General features: G+C 32.8%; 2 protein-coding genes across 2 annotated transcripts in view; both read right to left on the reverse strand.

The window, feature by feature from the left end:
• The window catches only part of LOC114324312 (epidermal growth factor-like protein 7), a 635,750-nt gene that overhangs the window by 370,656 nt on the left and 241,482 nt on the right, over window positions 1-23,612 (reverse strand). The gene's annotated exons all lie outside the window — the stretch shown is intronic.
• On the reverse strand, window positions 14,395-20,936 carry LOC126891794 (uncharacterized). The gene is made up of 2 exons (XM_050661075.1): window positions 20,820-20,936; window positions 14,395-16,726 (listed from the first exon to the last, which is right to left on the reverse strand). Exon 2 carries the CDS (start codon window positions 16,666-16,668, stop codon window positions 14,410-14,412), a length of 2,259 nt encoding a protein of 752 aa, XP_050517032.1. The 5' UTR covers window positions 16,669-16,726; window positions 20,820-20,936; the 3' UTR covers window positions 14,395-14,409.

Consider the following 23,612-nt stretch of genomic DNA (forward strand, 5'->3'; position numbering starts at 1 on the left):
ATTGTTTTTGATTTTTCTTTGTTTATTTTCATGTTTCTGATTTTTAGCTCTTCATACAATATGTTTATATTTCCTTGTAATTGTTTTTTTGACTCCCCAATGATCACCAGGTCGTCTGCCAAATAATTAATAAGGTTAATTATGTTTCTACGCCATGTTTAAAACACATGCGACAAAGAGAAATATGTTTTGTTAGCCAAAACAATATTCTTATTCGTATTTTCTCCTCCTCGCTGCCGATCAACGTTACATATGCCGGTTTCACATGCGGTCGCTTCTTGTAGGAGATTTAATTGTTTTAATCGGATTAACGCTTATACTATCGTTTTATACTATTATACAAAGAGAAAAAGCGTTTGTAAAGTGATACTTGAATCCAGAGAAAGATTCGCTTACTGAGGGTTGCCTTCGAAAGCTAACACAAGAGAGATTTGACCCCTTGGCTTTCAAGCGGAGAAAACAGTGAAGAGATCTGTCACTACGGCGGGTGACAATCAAGAGAGGGAGAGAGTTCTGTCGCAATGTCTAAGCATAATATATGTACTTAGATAGGGATGAGACTAGGTAGGAATGAAACTAGGTACTAAAAATTATCATTCAGGGTTTAACTAAGGGTTGCAATTATGGATTTAAAACAGTAGAAGATTATTTTTTTGGATGTGAAAAATTCAACACCAAGAACGTTTAAATTTATCGTATCCAAATACGAGCCAAATAATACCAAACTTGAGCAAGTTGATAAAATCGTTCACCTTGGACAGCAACTAAATTGTAACGCAGAAAGTCACGGCGAAATTAGATCTAGGACAGAGCAGGCTAGAGCCACTTTTAGAAGGATGTCCAAGATGTTATGTAACAGAGACCTAAAATTGGCATTGAGGATCCGCCTACTTCGCAGCTACGTGTTCTCGGTCTTACTTTATGGTGTCGAGTCCTGGACTGTGAATAAAATCGATCTAAATCACCTTGAGGCTTTCGAAATGTGGTGATATAGAAGAATTTTAAAAGTTTCCTGGGTGGAGAAGATTCGAAACTCCACAATACTAGAACGTCTCAGCAAGACTACTGAGATCATAAAAAGCATCAAGCAGAGAAAGCTGGAGTACTTCGGACATGTAATGAGAGGTCCCAAATATAGGTTGCTACAAAATATTATGCAAGGAAAAATAGCAGGCAAACGCGGTCCAGGACAAAGAAGAACCTCGTGGTTGAAGAACTTGCGAGATTGGTATGGTTTTGATACAAGCATGCTATTTAGGGTGGCAGTGAATAAAATTAAGATAGCTATGATGGTAACCAACTTTCTGAAAGGACATGGTACATAAAGAAGAAGAAATACGAGCGTTATTTTAGTCTCTTTATATATATTTTATTTCGATTTACTTATATAAAACTATGCAAAAAATGTACTATAATATGCTCTGTGCATATTTGCCTAAGTCTGGTTACATATTATTATATTTTATGTAGCTATTGACTTTTCCTGTATCATTAATTGATCATGTTTGACGAATATTTATTAAATAAATTAACAATTAATAATTATTAAAAAAACAGTTTATTCATTTTTATATACCATATCAGGTGTATATCTCGTTGGGATATTAATTATGCAGGAGTTACATACTAACGGTAGTAAATTATAAACTACTTGAAAATAGGAAATACAAATAAAGTAATATATAAATGGTAAAGACAGCATTTCACCAATAACACGGCCTAGATATTTCATAAATTCCATTTTATTGCCATTCAAAACAGAGCCGGTACAAGAATGTTATATTTCTTGGCAGTCGATGAAATTTATGTGAAGAATAACTTCTTAATTATGCAGTTTTCAGTTTTCTTCGAAAATATTTGTAACATTACTTGCCTTAAGATATTGTCCTTAAAATTGTATGAATTAAGAGACATAACTTTTATCACAGTCATAAGCGGTTCGTTTAAGAGGGTACACATAAACTCATCATCAATAGGGGTGGGTTAACCTGAAGTAAAAAAAAAACGGTATAATTGAAAACCGGTGTTTTATTAACAACAGACATCTCTAATCATCAATTAGCATAAATACACTCGTAGGCAGTACAAACTCATTACCGCAATAAAACCAGAATTTCAAAATAGACCTGGAGACGTTTGCAAACTGATTACTGATTGCCTAGATACCTGTACCACGTGGCAGGTAAAGATCTTAAAATACTTGTAAACCGCTAAGATTTGATAAAGTGACAGAATAATCCAAATTCAGATATGTTAAATAGGGCTCAGGTAAATTCCTCACCAACCAGTAAAAACATAATCCGACAGGTATTTTCCTCACCAAATTTAAAGGTTCATATTAATCGGGTAGGTATTTTCCTCACCAACTCACTCAGGTAAGAAAATAAAAATATAGATTTAATTTAAGAATGTCTTTTATGAAAGCATCCGAAATCCGAATACAAAACATTAATTTCCTTACATTATAATAATAGTTTATAATATAGATAATATACAAGGCGTATAAATTATTATTTAATATTTACTATAATAAGACAGACACTTTACAAAATCCATTCTAGTCATTTGATTAGACTGATATCTTATTAATAAATTTTCTACATTTTGCAATTTCAGTTTAACTTCTTTATCTTTGATAGGTTTTGCAATATGCAAACTTTAAATTTTAACATAAGTATCTACATGAAATTCTTTAATTTTTTCAAAGAAAATATATATGGATGGATGTGTATTACAAAACGATAAATTAAAATGCGAATGAAAAAATTTGCAAGCATTCGTAATACGATTAACAGAAGAATTTGCCTCTGTCGACAAATATGGGGAGAATATGACATTTTCGTCTATATAAGTTTTAACTAAATAATCAACATATCTATCTTAAATTTCATTTTCTGGTTTGCATGACATTAAATCAAACACAAAACAATCTTATACGTCTTCTGGATTTATATGTAAGGCCAAAAGTATTTTTGAGTCACTTGCGTCCTTCAGAATCATTTTTATATTCTGATATTAAATCAAGAGACCAAGACATTTCTATACCAAGCTTGGTGTAGGTGAAATTTACAACCATGTATTTCAGTGTTCGGACACATTTCAATGATTGCATTATGTATAGCCTTTTCAAAATCTTCAAAAATTTTACTAGCATTAAACTCAATTTTGAGAGCTTTAAAAATTTCTGATTTTAACAAATAAAAAATGTTGTTGTCTCTTTTTTTGTTTGGCAGTAAACAGTATAATAAAAAAATATAATGCCCATTAATTAGCCCATGAATAATGAATAATTGCAAATAATATGTGGTACAATAAGAAAATGTGCCACCCATATAATAAAATTCAATGTGGCTAAAAGTCTTATATTTGTTTCACAACTAAATACAATTATCCTACTTTTGACACAGTTTATAAAGAGAAAAATTTCCCTATTGGTTGTTTTTTGAGCACACCTCTTCACGAATTCTTAAACCTCATCAATATTGGAAGGAAGTCGACCAGGCATCATTTTTCGTCAATAATTATATATTTTTTCTTATGTAACTGACAATAATCGTAGTAATTGTTTCAGACAAATTAGCTGCAACCGCTTGGCGTATAATTTTTGCTGGTTTTTCAATTCTCTTCGGCTTTACGTTTACAATAGTTAAAAACAATTTTTCGATCTAACTTCTGACAACCTGGTTCATGATTATGTTTTCGGCTACTTCTAGATATTGTAAAAGTTGCACTAATAGTAAAAAATTTCGCACTACAAGTTGTTATATCCTCCAGAACACTTCTTCACTTTTTAAAACTTTCACTTTATAAAAAATAAAATTTTCAAATACCAATACCGCGTAAGGTTTACCGCGATCACTTTCTATTAAACAGACCATTTTTGTCAAAATTCCAATTGTGACTAAAAATAAAATACTAAAATTATTTCAATTATTTGATTAATTATTATAGGTACCTACTCTAATTTAATAGTAGATAAATAATTCAATTGAATGCCATTTAGTAAAATCTACCTGAAATAACTGAAATAACCATTTTGGTCTTGGTGAGGAAAATACCTGTGGGATTATGACATACCCTTCTAAACGCAGGCAAAAGATTACTTTGGTGAGGAAATTACACCCTCCGGTTAAATTCAAGGGTTAGCTGGTATGTGAGAATTCCACTAAATTCTATTGGTGCTTACCTTTAACTCTGCAGAAAGAAAAATTTCTTCCATTTGCCCTGGAAATAACTAATACACTACAAAATAGTTTCATAACTGACACCAAGAGACAACTAGAAAGAAAAGAAATTACGGACGAACGAAAAGATGCAATAAGGAAAAAACAGAACCAGAAAAAGAGGAAATATATATAATCTTCAACCTAGCCGTAAAAAACAGGAAGTAAACCACCCGGTTAAACAAAAACTGCTTAATAAACACTGAAAGCAGACGTGGCAAAATTATGTTTAACAATTAGATCCAACCAAACCAGGACTCTGGAACTGCAAAGCGATAAAAAACAACTTAGGCAGAGATCAAGATAGAGTCTATTTAACTAAAGAAAAAGCAGTAGCCATGAAGCGAACCACTGAAAGAAAATGTCTGCTAAATTACAACCAATTCGAGGAAGAAGATTTCATAAAGGAAGTGAAGAATGAGAAACGTAAAACTGAATACCTAGTAACTAAAAAAAATAATACAAGAACTCTAGGAAATAATTCATAACTGATCATCAAGAAAAGCACCAGTCATGGATGCCCGAATGTTCCTTCCTTTCTAAATAACAAAATAAAGATGTAAATACGAATCCTCCGAAGTAAAAAAACCAACGGCCTACGGGTCCTGTAAGTTGATACCGGTGATAAAATGTTGTCGGCGTTTAGATGGGTAGGACGAAGGAGATCTTTAGTAAATATTCAAAAACCAAGGAGAAGCTGATCAATACTCGGCCAAGGCATGGTGTGGAATATAAGAAGTCGATCAGAAGCCGATCTCAGCAGGACATGACGATTATACTTAGAGACCAGAGTAGAAGTTCCTGCCAGATCAATATTCCGAATCGAACTTCGCCGTTCTTCGCTGAGTTTTGTACTTTGCGCCGATGTTTCATTTTCAGCGCGCATCGCTGGTAGTGATATATTGTTGGTGGGAGTGTGGACACACATAAACACTAGCTGTTGGCACCGCAATCTCAATTTGGAGGGGATATTTTCTCCATCTGAAAAGTGTCTAAAAGTATCGAGATCCTATGGCTTGCTTAGAGGATATGCCATATTCCGTATGTCAGGCGATGCATGCAATCTACTCGCCAACGGTCGGTTATCTTTAAATTCAAAGCCTGGGGGTTGTTTCTTAAACGAAGCCTACTTATGTCTCTGTTGGTGCTACCAACGTGGGCGCTAAGCACAGGATCGGCGTCAATTTTTCTATACCCCCTGACAAAGGCATGTTCTCGACGGGTATGTGAGGGTATTATATGGATTTTTGATGGTAGCCAGCACATTGGCGTGGCCTTGATTGCGCCTGATACAATACGCAAAGCCTTGTTTAGTTGGGAGTAAACACGTTTGGTGTGCAGGTGATACACGAGTCCCAATGGTGTAGATCTATCATTAATTTATCATTAATTTATCTATACAATATTACCCCTTGTTGGTACCCCCAATGAAATAGTAGACATTTTTAGTTGTTTTGTTCTACCCTTGCTCCTTTTTGTACTACTTTTTTTATTTCTTAAATATTTGATATAATATTATTTATTAAATAATAAAAAGTAAAAAAGTAATAATAAGCATAATAAAATGTAATAAATAAATATTTGTTTCTGTTCAAATATTATTTAACAAAGAATACAACGCAAACCTAGTTTATTGCACCACTGAAATCAGTTTTTGGTTTGGTGAACTATTTACTCCAAAGGATACTATTGGTGGAATAGTTCGATCAGTTCTTCTGAAATCCTATTACGAAATAAGAAAAAAACAGTTAAGAAGAAACAGAAATTCGTTGAAATCGACATATCAGCTACCTACAGGAAGTTTCTAAATAGATTGCATGGTATTTTAGCAGCTGAATGTTTGAAGTGTCAGATATATTGAATGTAAGTAGTGAACTTATATTTTTAGTGTTACGTATAACAGGTTAGCTGGTCCGGCCTTAGGGTGAAAATTCCCATTTAGAATGTCAATGATAGCAATAATTCACAAGTAGCTTACATGTGCCACGATTCTAAGCACTTACTTTAAGATTTCACAAAAGTTCCGTTTAGCTTTTTTTATTGTTTTCCTAACTATTTATTACCGAAAAGGCAGCAAGACCATAATACAAGAGCTAAGAGTATACAACGAAGCTGAATGTGCAGGTAACCACCGATTAGTACTAGGGAAATTCTATACTCGGGAAGGCGACAAACAGACAATATCCAAAGAGATGAGGAGACGCAAAAAATCGCAAACACGAGGTATTCTACAACAATTTAGTATTCGAACACTAAGTATATCAGAATAGGCTACAGACTATAATACAGAGATGAACGAAAAATGAACCACAATAGAAATGTATCAACACTCATCACCACGGTTTACTCACTCCTGGCGGAGTGTTTGCCCCCTTTTGGGCTCTCATTCATTTGTTGCGGTGAATCAGTCCGCTGTTTTCCTCCATTTTTTCCGGTCCTTACACCGCTCCTTCCAATTGTAGATTCTTAGCTTCTTTATGTCTCCTAAGACTTGATCTCTTTATCTTGTTTTGGGTCTTACCATTGGTCTCGTTGTTGCTGGTCTACAGCTGGTTATTCTCTTCAGCCTAAAATATGGGCTGAATATAGCTCTTTTTGTGTGTCCCAGGCTGGGACTCCCAGCCACCTGAGCCTTTACGCCTTCGCGAACTTGATTATGTCTTCACTCTGGATGGATTCTTTAATTTCTTGATGGTTAACCTTTAAATTCGCCTACACCTATCTTCACCGGTCCCATTGTTCGTTGAATTATCTTTCTCTCTAACATTTTTAACTTCAATTCATCTTTTTGTGTTAAGCACATCGTCTCTGCACCATAGGTGATAACTGGCCTGGTTGCGGTCTTGTAAATTTTTAATTTGGTTTTCTCACTAATTTGTTTTTTTTTAAGAATTTTGGTAGTTCCAGTAGGTTTCATTACCCAGTAAAATGCGTTCATTTATTTCATCCACCCTATCATTTCTGCCATTCATCATCACTTCCAGGTATTTGAAACGGTGTACTCTTTCAAGGGTATAGGTACCAAGCTTAATTTCTTTCTCAATGTTTTTACTCTCTCTTGAAAACTTAAAAGGTATTTCGTTTTGCTCTGGTTTATTACTAGCCTTCCCTTCTTTGCTTCTTTATCAACACTACGAAAAAATAAGTAAAGCGATAAAAGAAGTGCTTGGTATTGAACAACACAAGAATCAATATTTGCAGAAATACAGTGATGAATTAGAAGAGATGAGTAAAAGAAAAAAAGATAAGATTCATAAATTGCTAAACGATAGAACCACAGAAACACGAGAAGAATATGTTACTCTTAGACTACAAGTCAAACAAAGAATAAGGTTCGAGAAGAACGAATACTGTGAGAGAATGTGCCGAGACATATACAACACGAAAAGATGTAACACATCAACGGAAGTACTTATCGTAAAAAATAAAAAGACATCAAAAGTAATAATCAAACTAAAAATATTATACAGATACTTAATTACATCAAAGGAGTGGACAAATCATTACATAAAATTATTACAGGGGTATATCTCTCAACACCTGTGATAGGAATGACGGATGAACACGAAGTCGAAATTACAGAGGAGGCTATGGATAAAGTACTAAAGAAAGCCAAACATAACAAAGCACCAGAACCAGGGAACATAAAAATGGAACATAAAGTATGGAGATCATAATCATATGATAGGGATCATATCCTTTATAGGAGTATTGTTCAATAAAATTGAAGCAGGGAAGGAGATTACAGATGAATGGAATCTATCATATATGTCCTACATTTTCAAAAAAGATGACAAAAGGTCAACACAAGTAACTATAGAGGGTTTAGGGATCAGCGTAAAGCCTTTAATAGAAATAATCTTTTCCACAGTTATAAAAGAAAAAATAGACCAGGGGCCTGATTTTAATTAATTTCGAGGTCGACATTTAAAAGCGACTCCTCTATGACAGTCGCAATCCCTAGCGATTCTCATTCATTTCGATATTGGTTATAACTGGTGATATTTACTTTATCATTTTGACACTGCTCAGAATTTGGGTTGGCCCTCCCGTTTATTAGGTTTATTGGCTACGCAACGTTTGTTGATAGTCTGGGCAAATCATCGCAAAATGGCATTTTTTCGAAAAGTTATTTACCAGCTATTTTATTGCTGGAATCGAATCTTAAGATTGCATATATATTAGTAATATAGGGTATGACAAGTTCACAGAAAGTGTGTTATTTTATTTATAAACTAGCACTAAATTAGCACTCCGCAATCTTCTATTTTTTTTTTAATTATTGCTCTGTAACTCCGACGATTTTTCCTTTCAACCAAAAACACCCAATAAAAATTCACCGTAATTTAATTCTGCATGGAGATATTTTTTTTCCGATTTCCTTCAACAAAAATTTTTCCTCGGAAAATCTGAATTTTCCCAAAAAAATCTGTAATTTTCAATTAAAATTTTAGGGAAGTAATTCTTTATCAATAAATAATTAAATTGGTGACAAAACATTTTTTATAGTAGAATATACAGGGTGTAACAAAAATACAGGTCATAAATTAAACCACATATTTTGGGACCACAAATAGTTCGAATGAACCTAACTTACCTTAGTACAAATATGTACACAAAAGAAGTTACAGCCCTTTGAAGTTACAAAATGAAAATCGATTTTTTTGAATATATCGAAAACCATTAGAGATTTTTTGTTGAAAATGGACATGTGGCATTCTTATGGAAAGAACATGTTAAAGAAAAATTATAGTGAAATTTGTGCACCCCATAAAAAATTTATGGGGGTTTTGTTCCCTTAAACCTCCCCAAACTTTTGTGTCCGTTCCAAATAAATTATTATTGTGGTGCCATTAGTTAAACTCAATATTTTTAAAACTTTTTTGCCTCTTGGTATTTTTTCGATAAGGCAGTTTTTATCGAGTTGCGGCTTCTTTTTTAATATGTTTACATAAAAATTTTATGCGGGTTTTGTTCCTTTAAACCCCCAAATGTTTGTGTACGTTCCAATTAAACTATTACTGCGGTACCATTAGTTAAACACAGTGTTTTTAAAACTTGTTTGCCTCTTTGTATTTTTTTGATAAAGCATCTTTTATCGAGATGTGGCTTCTTTTTTAATATGGTTCAAAATATACTTAAAAATGTAACTCATAAATAAATTTTCATATTATTACCAATGGTAGGGGAGCAAAGTATGCTAAATGTGCAGTCACTCGAGCGTTATGGGGACCTATTGGGTTGTGAAGAGTAGGTCCTAAAACCAAAAAAAGTTAAGTAAAATTTTCCATTTTAGTGGGCGCTTGCCATTTTTTAATTTAATTTTCCATTTCCAAATCGTTTTTTCCGATTATAACGCCATCTATCCATAATTCGAAAAAATGTTTCGAATAAAAGTTACTTATTTTTACGTAAGGAATCCAAATCTGCAATAAAAAATGGGGGCTTCTATTTAAGATTTTAAAGTAACCCCCTCCCCATCCCACCTCCTTGGGGAGTCGTGTTTGGTGCCATTCGATAGATTTTTTAAAAGTATCGAATAAGTGTATTTTACAGTTTTTCGATCTGATGTTCATTTCGCGAAATATGGCGGGATTCGTATTTAAAATATTAAATTTACCCCCCACCCCTCTCCGTGAGAAGTCGTGTTTGGTATCATTCGATAGATTTTTAAAATATATTGAGCACATATTTTTTAGTTTTTCGATCTGTCATTTATTTCGCGACATATTCGCTTATTTCTTGTGAAACTTTGGGACTCACCCATTTCCTCACCCTCTGCTCAAATCGTCAGATTTTTGAAATATACACTCTTTTGCATGTACTTAACTTACCTTATCTTAATCTGACAATTTCCAGTATTTTTAAGGGTAGATTTTTTTTTTCGGGCCCCCCTTAACGAACTCCCCTGTGTTAAGAGCCAATATATGGTAGAGGTTCATCTGCAGGGTACCAGGTTTCTCCCATATGCTAATCTGACGCGCTCGAGTAACTGCAAAAATCCCCGCTTGGGCTCCCCTACCACAAGTCTCCATAATCGTACTTTACCATATACAAATATGTGGTGGATTTGACAAATATTCAAATATCTCGATAAAAACTGACTTTTGGAAAAAGTAATAAGAGACAAAAAAGTTTTTAAAAACTTGTATTTAACTAATGGCGCTACAACAATAATTAAATTGGAACGTACACAAAAGTTTGGGGGGGTTTAAAGGAACCAAACCCCCATAAAATTTTTATGGGGTGTCCAAATTTGACTATCATTTTTTCTTAAAATACTACTGCCATAAGAATACCACATGTCCATTTTCAATAAAAAATCTCTAATGGTTTTCGATATATTGGAAAAAATCGATTTTCATTTTGTAACTTCAAAGGGCTGTAACTTTTTTTCCGTGCACATTTGTACTAAGGTAAGTTAGGTTCAATCGAACTATTTTTGGTCCCAGAATATGAGATTAAATTTATGACCTGTATTTTTGTTACACCCTGTATATCAGGAAGCCGGCAACAATCTAACCAATAGTTTAGCTATAATTAAAATGTTAATTAAAAAATTTCGGTCGCAATAATAACCAGAAAGATTATGATACACCAGAATAACTATGATTTTCGTATTAAACGAAACCTATTCAACGAAATTTAATGACGTCCTTTAGTTAGTTCAACTGAAATCCACAAGGATCGCAAAGTTGCATTTCAACGTCGCCATATTGATTTCGACTTGTTCTGAGTCGAAATTTGAATTAGAATCAGGGCCCAGAACGTGGACCATTATGGCGAAGAACAAGCTGGATTCCGAAAAGCCAAATCAGGTCTTGATAATATTATATTCATCATGACATGAGTGATAGAAAACAGCAAAGAGAAAAGTATTAGAACACATGTGACCTTTGTTGACTCAATAAAAATAATCTAAGAACAATAAATAGTTATAGAGATAATTGTTTTTTCTAGTTTAGACTTTATTTATTAAATTTTCTATTATGTTCAAGGTTATTTTATTTTATATAATCTATATTACTTATGGTTCTATCAAATATATTAATATTCAGTAATTACATAAAAATATAATTTTTGGTGGAATGACCGTAAGCGCGAGCATCGTCGACAATTCCTCCTGTCCTGAAGTTCTAAAGTTACCACAAGATAAGAACTTCATGACCCGCATATCACATCCCAAACTTCCCCATTGCTACATAACTTCTTGGACGTTTCCCTAAAACTGCTTCGTACGAACGAACCTCAACGAGCATTTGCATAAACACAATTTTAGAGTACAGGCAGGAAACCTTTTACATACTAAATGATACACAATCTTCCAAAATGCACTCTCATCATGAATGCAGTTATATTTTATTCTTTATTCAGGCGGTAAGAGGAATAAAAAGTTTTTTATACTGTGTGTGGTATTAAAAATTTAACACCAGACAAGACATAAAAAATCTTAACAAAATTTTGGAAAATCATGTGTTGTCTGGAAGGGGAATGCTGCAAAAAGTTTGACCATCATTGATTAGTATGTGGCGGCACGCTTCACATACTATGTATTTTACTATTTTTTAATTGCTAATTTTAAATATTTAAAATGAATAACCATTTTCAATTTCGTTGCAAAACGAAAAAAAACAGCCGAACCATATTCTAGTCCAGTCAGAGAGTGCAGCAAGCACCTCTACCGGTTTCGAAACTTATTAGTTTCTCATCAGGAGGGGGCACATATTCTGCTCTCTCTGATCCAACCAAAACGAACCCCAGCGTGCAGTCCCGGATGGCAACGAACGAAATGGCATAGACGCCCTAGTGGCAACTGCTAGCAAAAGACTAAGTCTTCACTCTAATGGCATATAAAACAACATAATGATATTCTACATCCCTAATCAGCCCTAAACATCCATCCTTGGATATAGGCCTCCTCTTCCTTTTTCCATGCCTCTCTATCTTGGGCAATTTGCATCCATTTTGACCCAGTGTGTTTCTTCAGGTCATCTGACCATCGCATCTGTGGCCTTCCCCTTTTTCGTTTGTGGTTCCATGGTCTCCAATGTATAATCATCTTAGCCCATCTTTCATCCTTCTGCCGTAGGGTGTGTCCGGCGAACTTCCATTTAAGCTTTGCTACTTGGGTAGAGACGTCTATATCCTACCAGAATGAAAACAATGGGAACCTTCTCTGGTTACACCTCCGAGGCTTCTACAATTTGCAAGCCATACGGATGCTGAGACTAAGGAAGATGAGGGAATTCTACAATTTACAATTCACGTCCCATCTGCTCAGCGCGGTAAAGTTCCAACGAGAATGGTTCCCTTCGTACTCCAATCATAGTAAATGTAAATCAAAAATGAATAACCATTTTCAATTTCGTTGCAAAACGAAAAAACAGCCGAACCATATGTGCCTCTTGATGAGAGACTAATAAAACATTAAAAGGGTAAACCCTGTAGTTGGCTGTATACCTTTGTTAAGACAACGTAGAATGAAGTAAACACTTCTGTTGTATATAGGTATATTATAAATTTATTAAAAAATTTTTAAAATTCATCCACAAGGGAGTGGTTGTACAAAACGTTTTCGGTCAAACTGACCATCCTCAGTGTAAACCTGGAAATAAGTGAACCACTTAGATTGAAATGCAAAAGGGTGAAATTTTGACAGTTAAAAAAGAAAATGTGGTTACTTACGTCCAGTGTACAAGTAATTGAAACTAGCCACTTGAATAGGTGTAAAACCTCAAAATAACATTATTGCTACATTATGAGCTGTATAGTAATCGACAATAAGTCGATGTCTTAAGATTAAAAATGTATCACATGTGGATGTATGTCATCCTTGCTCGGAATTAGCACAAGGTTGTGATCAGGTGAGAGGTTAACAACCAACTGATTAGACAGATTGGTGCCTGAAAATTCATGACAAGATGTCAAAGAAGATAGGTGGATTTCTCAAATGTCAACCGAAAAATTTTTGACAATGTGCATTAATATTTAACTTAATTATTCAATTGTGAATATGCAACTATTAAATTTGTTTGATATGAATTCTAAATTGTAAATAAAGGTTAATAAGCTATAATGATATATTCATTAGTGCACCGTAAACAAAAGCAAAATTCTACTCATATGCTGTGACGTCATAGACTGTTTGTCTACTGTATAGGACTGATAATAATTATATTAATTTGAGCAAAGTTATAATGAATGAATATTATTGAAAATTATATAGAAAATTTTTAAAATTTTTTTATCAAAATATGATATTTTAATGGAGTAGCAGCTGTAGAATTGGAAGTAATGCCAATAGTGAATGGTCGGTTGCATATGTTTCAGGGAACCAACGAATATAATGAGAAAATACCAATCTATAGATCTGTAATGTGAATTATTGGAGGTATTAAAGGAAATGATATTAAAAAAGGGAAGTGGAATTGAAAAAATGTATGTACATATCTTAATCAAGAAATCTTCTCTAAAAATATTTTGTTATGACTGAATGTAAAGAGTTTGTCCCATATAGAACTATTGAAAATCTAAATTTAGAAAAATTATTAAAAAGGTGATAAGGTAAGTTGCCTATGTTCAGTGGACAAATAAATGAAATATAATTACTGTTTTGAAATTAAATTGTGTGAATTGTTAAATGGATAAAGACTGATATTAAATTAGGAAAACTGCGCTGAAAGAAATGTACATGTTTTGATCAAAGAAGAAAATTAATTTTGATTGTAAGCTCTAAATGTAAAAAGAATATGTCACATATTAAACTATTGAAATTCTAGATTGAATATTGTATTGACCAAAGTTGATATTAAGTAAATTTATTAAATGTTGATAGCTGAGATTTATTTTTTAATTTTAATCTAAATGAAAAATAGAGTGAATCAATTAAAATGTTGGAAATTCAACAAAATTTTTGGTTATTGTCTATATTAGAATGTCATATCCGAAAAGATCAAGGGTTCCATGGTGTGATTTTGATATAATGAGAAAATGATTTTGTTAAGTGAAATTAATTAAAGAATGAGATGGAAGAGATAGAGTCTTGACAGGAGCACAGAGTGAAAGAAACTGGAAGTACTAAAAGAATATTTGATTAGGTATAATGTTTGGGTTTTTTGTTTATTTTGGGTTTGTCGTGGTATGTATAGGAAAGAAGGCCAATGTGAAGGTGAATAAAAATATAGAATTATGGAAATAATTGTCTATGAATGGGGGTGAAATCACGGTTAAGAGAAAGTTGACGGTTAACACAGTTTGGACTTGTCCTTGCGTCCCTGACAATCTCTAAATCCTCATATAGGTCTAAACGAAGGGTATTCTTATCTTGGATGTTATGAATCAAAGTCACACCATCTGGGATGTTAAGGTGGTGTTTGTTGACTTTGAGATGGTGAGAGAAAGCTGATGTATTGTCACGTTTAGTGTGCTCTGCTGCTCTAGTAGACAGTGATCTATAGGTTCTTCCTACATAAGAGGCATCACAATCGGAACAAGATAATCTGTAAACACCACTACGATTCATAAAGTTGATTGGATCTTTAGTGTTAGATAATGTTTTGTTGAGAGTGTTATTGACTTTAAATGATATGTGGACATTGTCCGAAGAACAGAGAATGTGTTTGATCTTCTCAGATATGACAGTATTATGAAAAGGTAGGGACCTATAGATTGGTGTGATGACTGGGTTTGAATTGTAAGCTAGTTGCTGAAGACGATTGGATTCTCTTTTCCGGATGAGCTTGTCGATTATATTAGGGTTGTAATCATTGTTGACTGCTATTTGTTTGATTATATTAAGTTCCTTGTTAAATTCAGCTGTAGATAGAGGTAGTGTATGTAGTCTATGGATGAAACTCCTAAAAGCAGAATATTTATGAGACAGTGGGTGGTTGGATGAAGAATGGATAACATGATCAGTTTGAGTAGGCTTGCGGTAAATACCAAAGTTGAACTGGTTGTTGAGTCTGGTAATGGAAAGGTCTAAAAAATTAATGGCATTAGATGATTCTAGTTCCATAGTAAATTTGATATTGGGATGGATTTGATTGATTTTGAATAAAAGGTGATTAGCTGAGTCTTGCTGACCATCCACAAAAACGAGACAATCATCTACGTAACGGAACCAATGTAGAACTTCAGGATTTTTCATGATATAATTGGATTCTAAATGATCCATAAAAACATCAGCTAGAAAGGGGGATAAGCAACTACCCATTGCTAAACCATCTGGTTGTTTATAGAAATTATTGTTAAAAATAAAGAAATCTTGTGATAGACAAATTTGTAGAATATCTATTATCGAAGAAATGATATGGGGTTGAATAACCTTATTGATTAGGAGAGTTTTTACCAGACTAATTGTTTCATTTTTGGGTACTGAAGTAAATAGGTTGCTAACATCAAAAGAAAGCATAGTAATGTTTGGATTCAGATTGATGAGTTGAAGTTTTTCAACCAATTGGTAAGTGTTAGAAACTGAAAATTGAGGAGTGAAGTTAATTAAGTTTTTTATTGTTTTTAATAGAAATTTAGATAAGATAGAAACTGGAGTATTAATGAAGCTAACAACGGGGCGTATAGGCATGTCAACTTTGTGTATTTTTGGCAAACCATACAACCTTGGAACTAAAGGGTTGCTAGGAATTTTGCTGTATGGAGCATCAAATTCAGTGAAAAAATCAGAAAATTGTTTGATGTTGTCTTTAAGTTTAGTGATAAATCTTTTTGTAGGATCTACTGTTATAGAAGTAAAATGGTTGCTCTCTAAGAAAGATGTGACTTTGTTGTTATATAAGTCACGTTCAAGGATGACAAGACAGTTACCTTTGTCTGCTTTACTGAAAATTAATTGATGGTTTGTAATTTTTTGTTTAATTGATTTTAATGACTTAAGAAAAGAGTTGGCTTTTTTGGAAGAAAGACTATGTGAGAAAGAAGAGTTATTGGAAGAATCAATTTTAGTTTTGAATTTGTTGAGAAAGCGGTAACAAGAGTTTCTGATAGATGTTCTGTCTGAAAGGGTTACGGAGAGATTTTCGATAACTATGTCTGTCTCGATAGAAAGGTTCTCTATATCTTTGATTGAAAAATCTTTGGGGACTGAGTGTTTAAGACCGTAGTTGAGCAATTGTATTTCGTCTTTGGAAAAATTAATGTTGGTGAGGTTCTTTATACGGGGATGGAATTTGAAATCTGAAAACTTTCTGACATCTCTGACATCTGAAGCTTGATCGAGCAAAGTTTTGGCTTGAATAAGTTTAATTAATTTGTTATTAACTCTATTAAATTTAATTGAATTAGAAATCTCCACCTTATCCTGAACATCTGACATAAAGTTATTAATATTGATAAAACCTATTATTTCGAGCAAAGAATCATACATTACCTTAAGTTGACAGTTGAGGTAGTTTAATTTTCCATAGTGGTTACATATCTCCTTCTTCATTAATTTAACTTGTAGTGAGCTCCTGATGTTTGGAGGTACATTTTTTGATGTTTTTACTCTGCAAAAATTTGGAATGACTTTGTGATTAAGGCATTGAGATATGAACCATATATCCAATTTAGTGTTGTTCCTCTTTGTAGCTAGCCGCAAGTACTTAAGAGCCAAGTTGACCATATCGTCATTAAATAAAACATTAAAAGGGTAAACCCTGTAGTTGGCTGTATACCTTTGTTAAGACAACGTAGAATGAAGTAAACACTTCTGTTGTATATAGGTATATTATAAATTTATTAAAAAATTTTTAAAATTCATCCACAAGGGAGTGGTTGTACAAAACGTTTTCGGTCAAACTGACCATCCTCAGTGTAAACCTGGAAATAAGTGAACCACTTAGATTGAAATGCAAAAGGGTGAAATTTTGACAGTTAAAAAAGAAAATGTGGTTACTTACGTCCAGTGTACAAGTAATTGAAACTAGCCACTTGAATAGGTGTAAAACCTCAAAATAACATTATTGCTACATTATGAGCTGTATAGTAATCGACAATAAGTCGATGTCTTAAGATTAAAAATGTATCACATGTGGATGTATGTCATCCTTGCTCGGAATTAGCACAAGGTTGTGATCAGGTGAGAGGTTAACAACCAACTGATTAGACAGATTGGTGCCTGAAAATTCATGACAAGATGTCAAAGAAGATAGGTGGATTTCTCAAATGTCAACCGAAAAATTTTTGACAATGTGCATTAATATTTAACTTAATTATTCAATTGTGAATATGCAACTATTAAATTTGTTTGATATGAATTCTAAATTGTAAATAAAGGTTAATAAGCTATAATGATATATTCATTAGTGCACCGTAAACAAAAGCAAAATTCTACTCATATGCTGTGACGTCATAGACTGTTTGTCTACTGTATAGGACTGATAATAATTATATTAATTTGAGCAAAGTTATAATGAATGAATATTATTGAAAATTATATAGAAAATTTTTAAAATTTTTTTATCAAAATATGATATTTTAATGGAGTAGCAGCTGTAGAATTGGAAGTAATGCCAATAGTGAATGGTCGGTTGCATATGTTTCAGGGAACCAACGAATATAATGAGAAAATACCAATCTATAGATCTGTAATGTGAATTATTGGAGGTATTAAAGGAAATGATATTAAAAAAGGGAAGTGGAATTGAAAAAATGTATGTACATATCTTAATCAAGAAATCTTCTCTAAAAATATTTTGTTATGACTGAATGTAAAGAGTTTGTCCCATATAGAACTATTGAAAATCTAAATTTAGAAAAATTATTAAAAAGGTGATAAGGTAAGTTGCCTATGTTCAGTGGACAAATAAATGAAATATAATTACTGTTTTGAAATTAAATTGTGTGAATTGTTAAATGGATAAAGACTGATATTAAATTAGGAAAACTGCGCTGAAAGAAATGTACATGTTTTGATCAAAGAAGAAAATTAATTTTGATTGTAAGCTCTAAATGTAAAAAGAATATGTCACATATTAAACTATTGAAATTCTAGATTGAATATTGTATTGACCAAAGTTGATATTAAGTAAATTTATTAAATGTTGATAGCTGAGATTTATTTTTTAATTTTAATCTAAATGAAAAATAGAGTGAATCAATTAAAATGTTGGAAATTCAACAAAATTTTTGGTTATTGTCTATATTAGAATGTCATATCCGAAAAGATCAAGGGTTCCATGGTGTGATTTTGATATAATGAGAAAATGATTTTGTTAAGTGAAAATAATTAAAGAATGAGATGGAAGAGATAGAGTCTTGACAGGAGCACAGAGTGAAAGAAACTGGAAGTACTAAAAGAATATTTGATTAGGTATAATGTTTGGGTTTTTTGTTTATTTTGGGTTTGTCGTGGTATGTATAGGAAAGAAGGCCAATGTGAAGGTGAATAAAAATATAGAATTATGGAAATAATTGTCTATGAATGGGGGTGAAATCACGGTTAAGAGAAAGTTGACGGTTAACACAGTTTGGACTTGTCCTTGCGTCCCTGACAATCTCTAAATCCTCATATAGGTCTAAACGAAGGGTATTCTTATCTTGGATGTTATGAATCAAAGTCACACCATCTGGGATGTTAAGGTGGTGTTTGTTGACTTTGAGATGGTGAGAGAAAGCTGATGTATTGTCACGTTTAGTGTGCTCTGCTGCTCTAGTAGACAGTGATCTATAGGTTCTTCCTACATAAGAGGCATCACAATCGGAACAAGATAATCTGTAAACACCACTACGATTCATAAAGTTGATTGGATCTTTAGTGTTAGATAATGTTTTGTTGAGAGTGTTATTGACTTTAAATGATATGTGGACATTGTCCGAAGAACAGAGAATGTGTTTGATCTTCTCAGATATGACAGTATTATGAAAAGGTAGGGACCTATAGATTGGTGTGATGACTGGGTTTGAATTGTAAGCTAGTTGCTGAAGACGATTGGATTCTCTTTTCCGGATGAGCTTGTCGATTATATTAGGGTTGTAATCATTGTTGACTGCTATTTGTTTGATTATATTAAGTTCCTTGTTAAATTCAGCTGTAGATAGAGGTAGTGTATGTAGTCTATGGATGAAACTCCTAAAAGCAGAATATTTATGAGACAGTGGGTGGTTGGATGAAGAATGGATAACATGATCAGTTTGAGTAGGCTTGCGGTAAATACCAAAGTTGAACTGGTTGTTGAGTCTGGTAATGGAAAGGTCTAAAAAATTAATGGCATTAGATGATTCTAGTTCCATAGTAAATTTGATATTGGGATGGATTTGATTGATTTTGAATAAAAGGTGATTAGCTGAGTCTTGCTGACCATCCACAAAAACGAGACAATCATCTACGTAACGGAACCAATGTAGAACTTCAGGATTTTTCATGATATAATTGGATTCTAAATGATCCATAAAAACATCAGCTAGAAAGGGGGATAAGCAACTACCCATTGCTAAACCATCTGGTTGTTTATAGAAATTATTGTTAAAAATAAAGAAATCTTGTGATAGACAAATTTGTAGAATATCTATTATCGAAGAAATGATATGGGGTTGAATAACCTTATTGATTAGGAGAGTTTTTACCAGACTAATTGTTTCATTTTTGGGTACTGAAGTAAATAGGTTGCTAACATCAAAAGAAAGCATAGTAATGTTTGGATTCAGATTGATGAGTTGAAGTTTTTCAACCAATTGGTAAGTGTTAGAAACTGAAAATTGAGGAGTGAAGTTAATTAAGTTTTTTATTGTTTTTAATAGAAATTTAGATAAGATAGAAACTGGAGTATTAATGAAGCTAACAACGGGGCGTATAGGCATGTCAACTTTGTGTATTTTTGGCAAACCATACAACCTTGGAACTAAAGGGTTGCTAGGAATTTTGCTGTATGGAGCATCAAATTCAGTGAAAAAATCAGAAAATTGTTTGATGTTGTCTTTAAGTTTAGTGATAAATCTTTTTGTAGGATCTACTGTTATAGAAGTAAAATGGTTGCTCTCTAAGAAAGATGTGACTTTGTTGTTATATAAGTCACGTTCAAGGATGACAAGACAGTTACCTTTGTCTGCTTTACTGAAAATTAATTGATGGTTTGTAATTTTTTGTTTAATTGATTTTAATGACTTAAGAAAAGAGTTGGCTTTTTTGGAAGAAAGACTATGTGAGAAAGAAGAGTTATTGGAAGAATCAATTTTAGTTTTGAATTTGTTGAGAAAGCGGTAACAAGAGTTTCTGATAGATGTTCTGTCTGAAAGGGTTACGGAGAGATTTTCGATAACTATGTCTGTCTCGATAGAAAGGTTCTCTATATCTTTGATTGAAAAATCTTTGGGGACTGAGTGTTTAAGACCGTAGTTGAGCAATTGTATTTCGTCTTTGGAAAAATTAATGTTGGTGAGGTTCTTTATACGGGGATGGAATTTGAAATCTGAAAACTTTCTGACATCTCTGACATCTGAAGCTTGATCGAGCAAAGTTTTGGCTTGAATAAGTTTAATTAATTTGTTATTAACTCTATTAAATTTAATTGAATTAGAAATCTCCACCTTATCCTGAACATCTGACATAAAGTTATTAATATTGATAAAACCTATTATTTCGAGCAAAGAATCATACATTACCTTAAGTTGACAGTTGAGGTAGTTTAATTTTCCATAGTGGTTACATATCTCCTTCTTCATTAATTTAACTTGTAGTGAGCTCCTGATGTTTGGAGGTACATTTTTTGATGTTTTTACTCTGCAAAAATTTGGAATGACTTTGTGATTAAGGCATTGAGATATGAACCATATATCCAATTTAGTGTTGTTCCTCTTTGTAGCTAGCCGCAAGTACTTAAGAGCCAAGTTGACCATATCGTCATTAAATAAAACATTAAAAGGGTAAACCCTGTAGTTGGCTGTATACCTTTGTTAAGACAACGTAGAATGAAGTAAACACTTCTGTTGTATATAGGTATATTATAAATTTATTAAAAAATTTTTAAAATTCATCCACAAGGGAGTGGTTGTACAAAACGTTTTCGGTCAAACTGACCATCCTCAGTGTAAACCTGGAAATAAGTGAACCACTTAGATTGAAATGCAAAAGGGTGAAATTTTGACAGTTAAAAAAGAAAATGTGGTTACTTACGTCCAGTGTACAAGTAATTGAAACTAGCCACTTGAATAGGTGTAAAACCTCAAAATAACATTATTGCTACATTATGAGCTGTATAGTAATCGACAATAAGTCGATGTCTTAAGATTAAAAATGTATCACATGTGGATGTATGTCATCCTTGCTCGGAATTAGCACAAGGTTGTGATCAGGTGAGAGGTTAACAACCAACTGATTAGACAGATTGGTGCCTGAAAATTCATGACAAGATGTCAAAGAAGATAGGTGGATTTCTCAAATGTCAACCGAAAAATTTTTGACAATGTGCATTAATATTTAACTTAATTATTCAATTGTGAATATGCAACTATTAAATTTGTTTGATATGAATTCTAAATTGTAAATAAAGGTTAATAAGCTATAATGATATATTCATTAGTGCACCGTAAACAAAAGCAAAATTCTACTCATATGCTGTGACGTCATAGACTGTTTGTCTACTGTATAGGACTGATAATAATTATATTAATTTGAGCAAAGTTATAATGAATGAATATTATTGAAAATTATATAGAAAATTTTTAAAATTTTTTTATCAAAATATGATATTTTAATGGAGTAGCAGCTGTAGAATTGGAAGTAATGCCAATAGTGAATGGTCGGTTGCATATGTTTCAGGGAACCAACGAATATAATGAGAAAATACCAATCTATAGATCTGTAATGTGAATTATTGGAGGTATTAAAGGAAATGATATTAAAAAAGGGAAGTGGAATTGAAAAAATGTATGTACATATCTTAATCAAGAAATCTTCTCTAAAAATATTTTGTTATGACTGAATGTAAAGAGTTTGTCCCATATAGAACTATTGAAAATCTAAATTTAGAAAAATTATTAAAAAGGTGATAAGGTAAGTTGCCTATGTTCAGTGGACAAATAAATGAAATATAATTACTGTTTTGAAATTAAATTGTGTGAATTGTTAAATGGATAAAGACTGATATTAAATTAGGAAAACTGCGCTGAAAGAAATGTACATGTTTTGATCAAAGAAGAAAATTAATTTTGATTGTAAGCTCTAAATGTAAAAAGAATATGTCACATATTAAACTATTGAAATTCTAGATTGAATATTGTATTGACCAAAGTTGATATTAAGTAAATTTATTAAATGTTGATAGCTGAGATTTATTTTTTAATTTTAATCTAAATGAAAAATAGAGTGAATCAATTAAAATGTTGGAAATTCAACAAAATTTTTGGTTATTGTCTATATTAGAATGTCATATCCGAAAAGATCAAGGGTTCCATGGTGTGATTTTGATATAATGAGAAAATGATTTTGTTAAGTGAAAATAATTAAAGAATGAGATGGAAGAGATAGAGTCTTGACAGGAGCACAGAGTGAAAGAAACTGGAAGTACTAAAAGAATATTTGATTAGGTATAATGTTTGGGTTTTTTGTTTATTTTGGGTTTGTCGTGGTATGTATAGGAAAGAAGGCCAATGTGAAGGTGAATAAAAATATAGAATTATGGAAATAATTGTCTATGAATGGGGGTGAAATCACGGTTAAGAGAAAGTTGACGGTTAACACAGTTTGGACTTGTCCTTGCGTCCCTGACAATCTCTAAATCCTCATATAGGTCTAAACGAAGGGTATTCTTATCTTGGATGTTATGAATCAAAGTCACACCATCTGGGATGTTAAGGTGGTGTTTGTTGACTTTGAGATGGTGAGAGAAAGCTGATGTATTGTCACGTTTAGTGTGCTCTGCTGCTCTAGTAGACAGTGATCTATAGGTTCTTCCTACATAAGAGGCATCACAATCGGAACAAGATAATCTGTAAACACCACTACGATTCATAAAGTTGATTGGATCTTTAGTGTTAGATAATGTTTTGTTGAGAGTGTTATTGACTTTAAATGATATGTGGACATTGTCCGAAGAACAGAGAATGTGTTTGATCTTCTCAGATATGACAGTATTATGAAAAGGTAGGGACCTATAGATTGGTGTGATGACTGGGTTTGAATTGTAAGCTAGTTGCTGAAGACGATTGGATTCTCTTTTCCGGATGAGCTTGTCGATTATATTAGGGTTGTAATCATTGTTGACTGCTATTTGTTTGATTATATTAAGTTCCTTGTTAAATTCAGCTGTAGATAGAGGTAGTGTATGTAGTCTATGGATGAAACTCCTAAAAGCAGAATATTTATGAGACAGTGGGTGGTTGGATGAAGAATGGATAACATGATCAGTTTGAGTAGGCTTGCGGTAAATACCAAAGTTGAACTGGTTGTTGAGTCTG

The sequence above is a fragment of the Diabrotica virgifera genome, chromosome 9, assembly GCF_917563875.1.
Source record: "Diabrotica virgifera virgifera chromosome 9, PGI_DIABVI_V3a".
Classification (NCBI taxonomy): Eukaryota; Metazoa; Arthropoda; class Insecta; order Coleoptera; family Chrysomelidae; genus Diabrotica; species Diabrotica virgifera.

Excerpts from the sequence above, each read along its gene's own strand:
- LOC126891794 (XM_050661075.1), bottom strand. The coding sequence starts at position 16,668 with ATGAAGAAGGAGATATGTAACCACTATGGAAAATTAAACTACCTCAAC.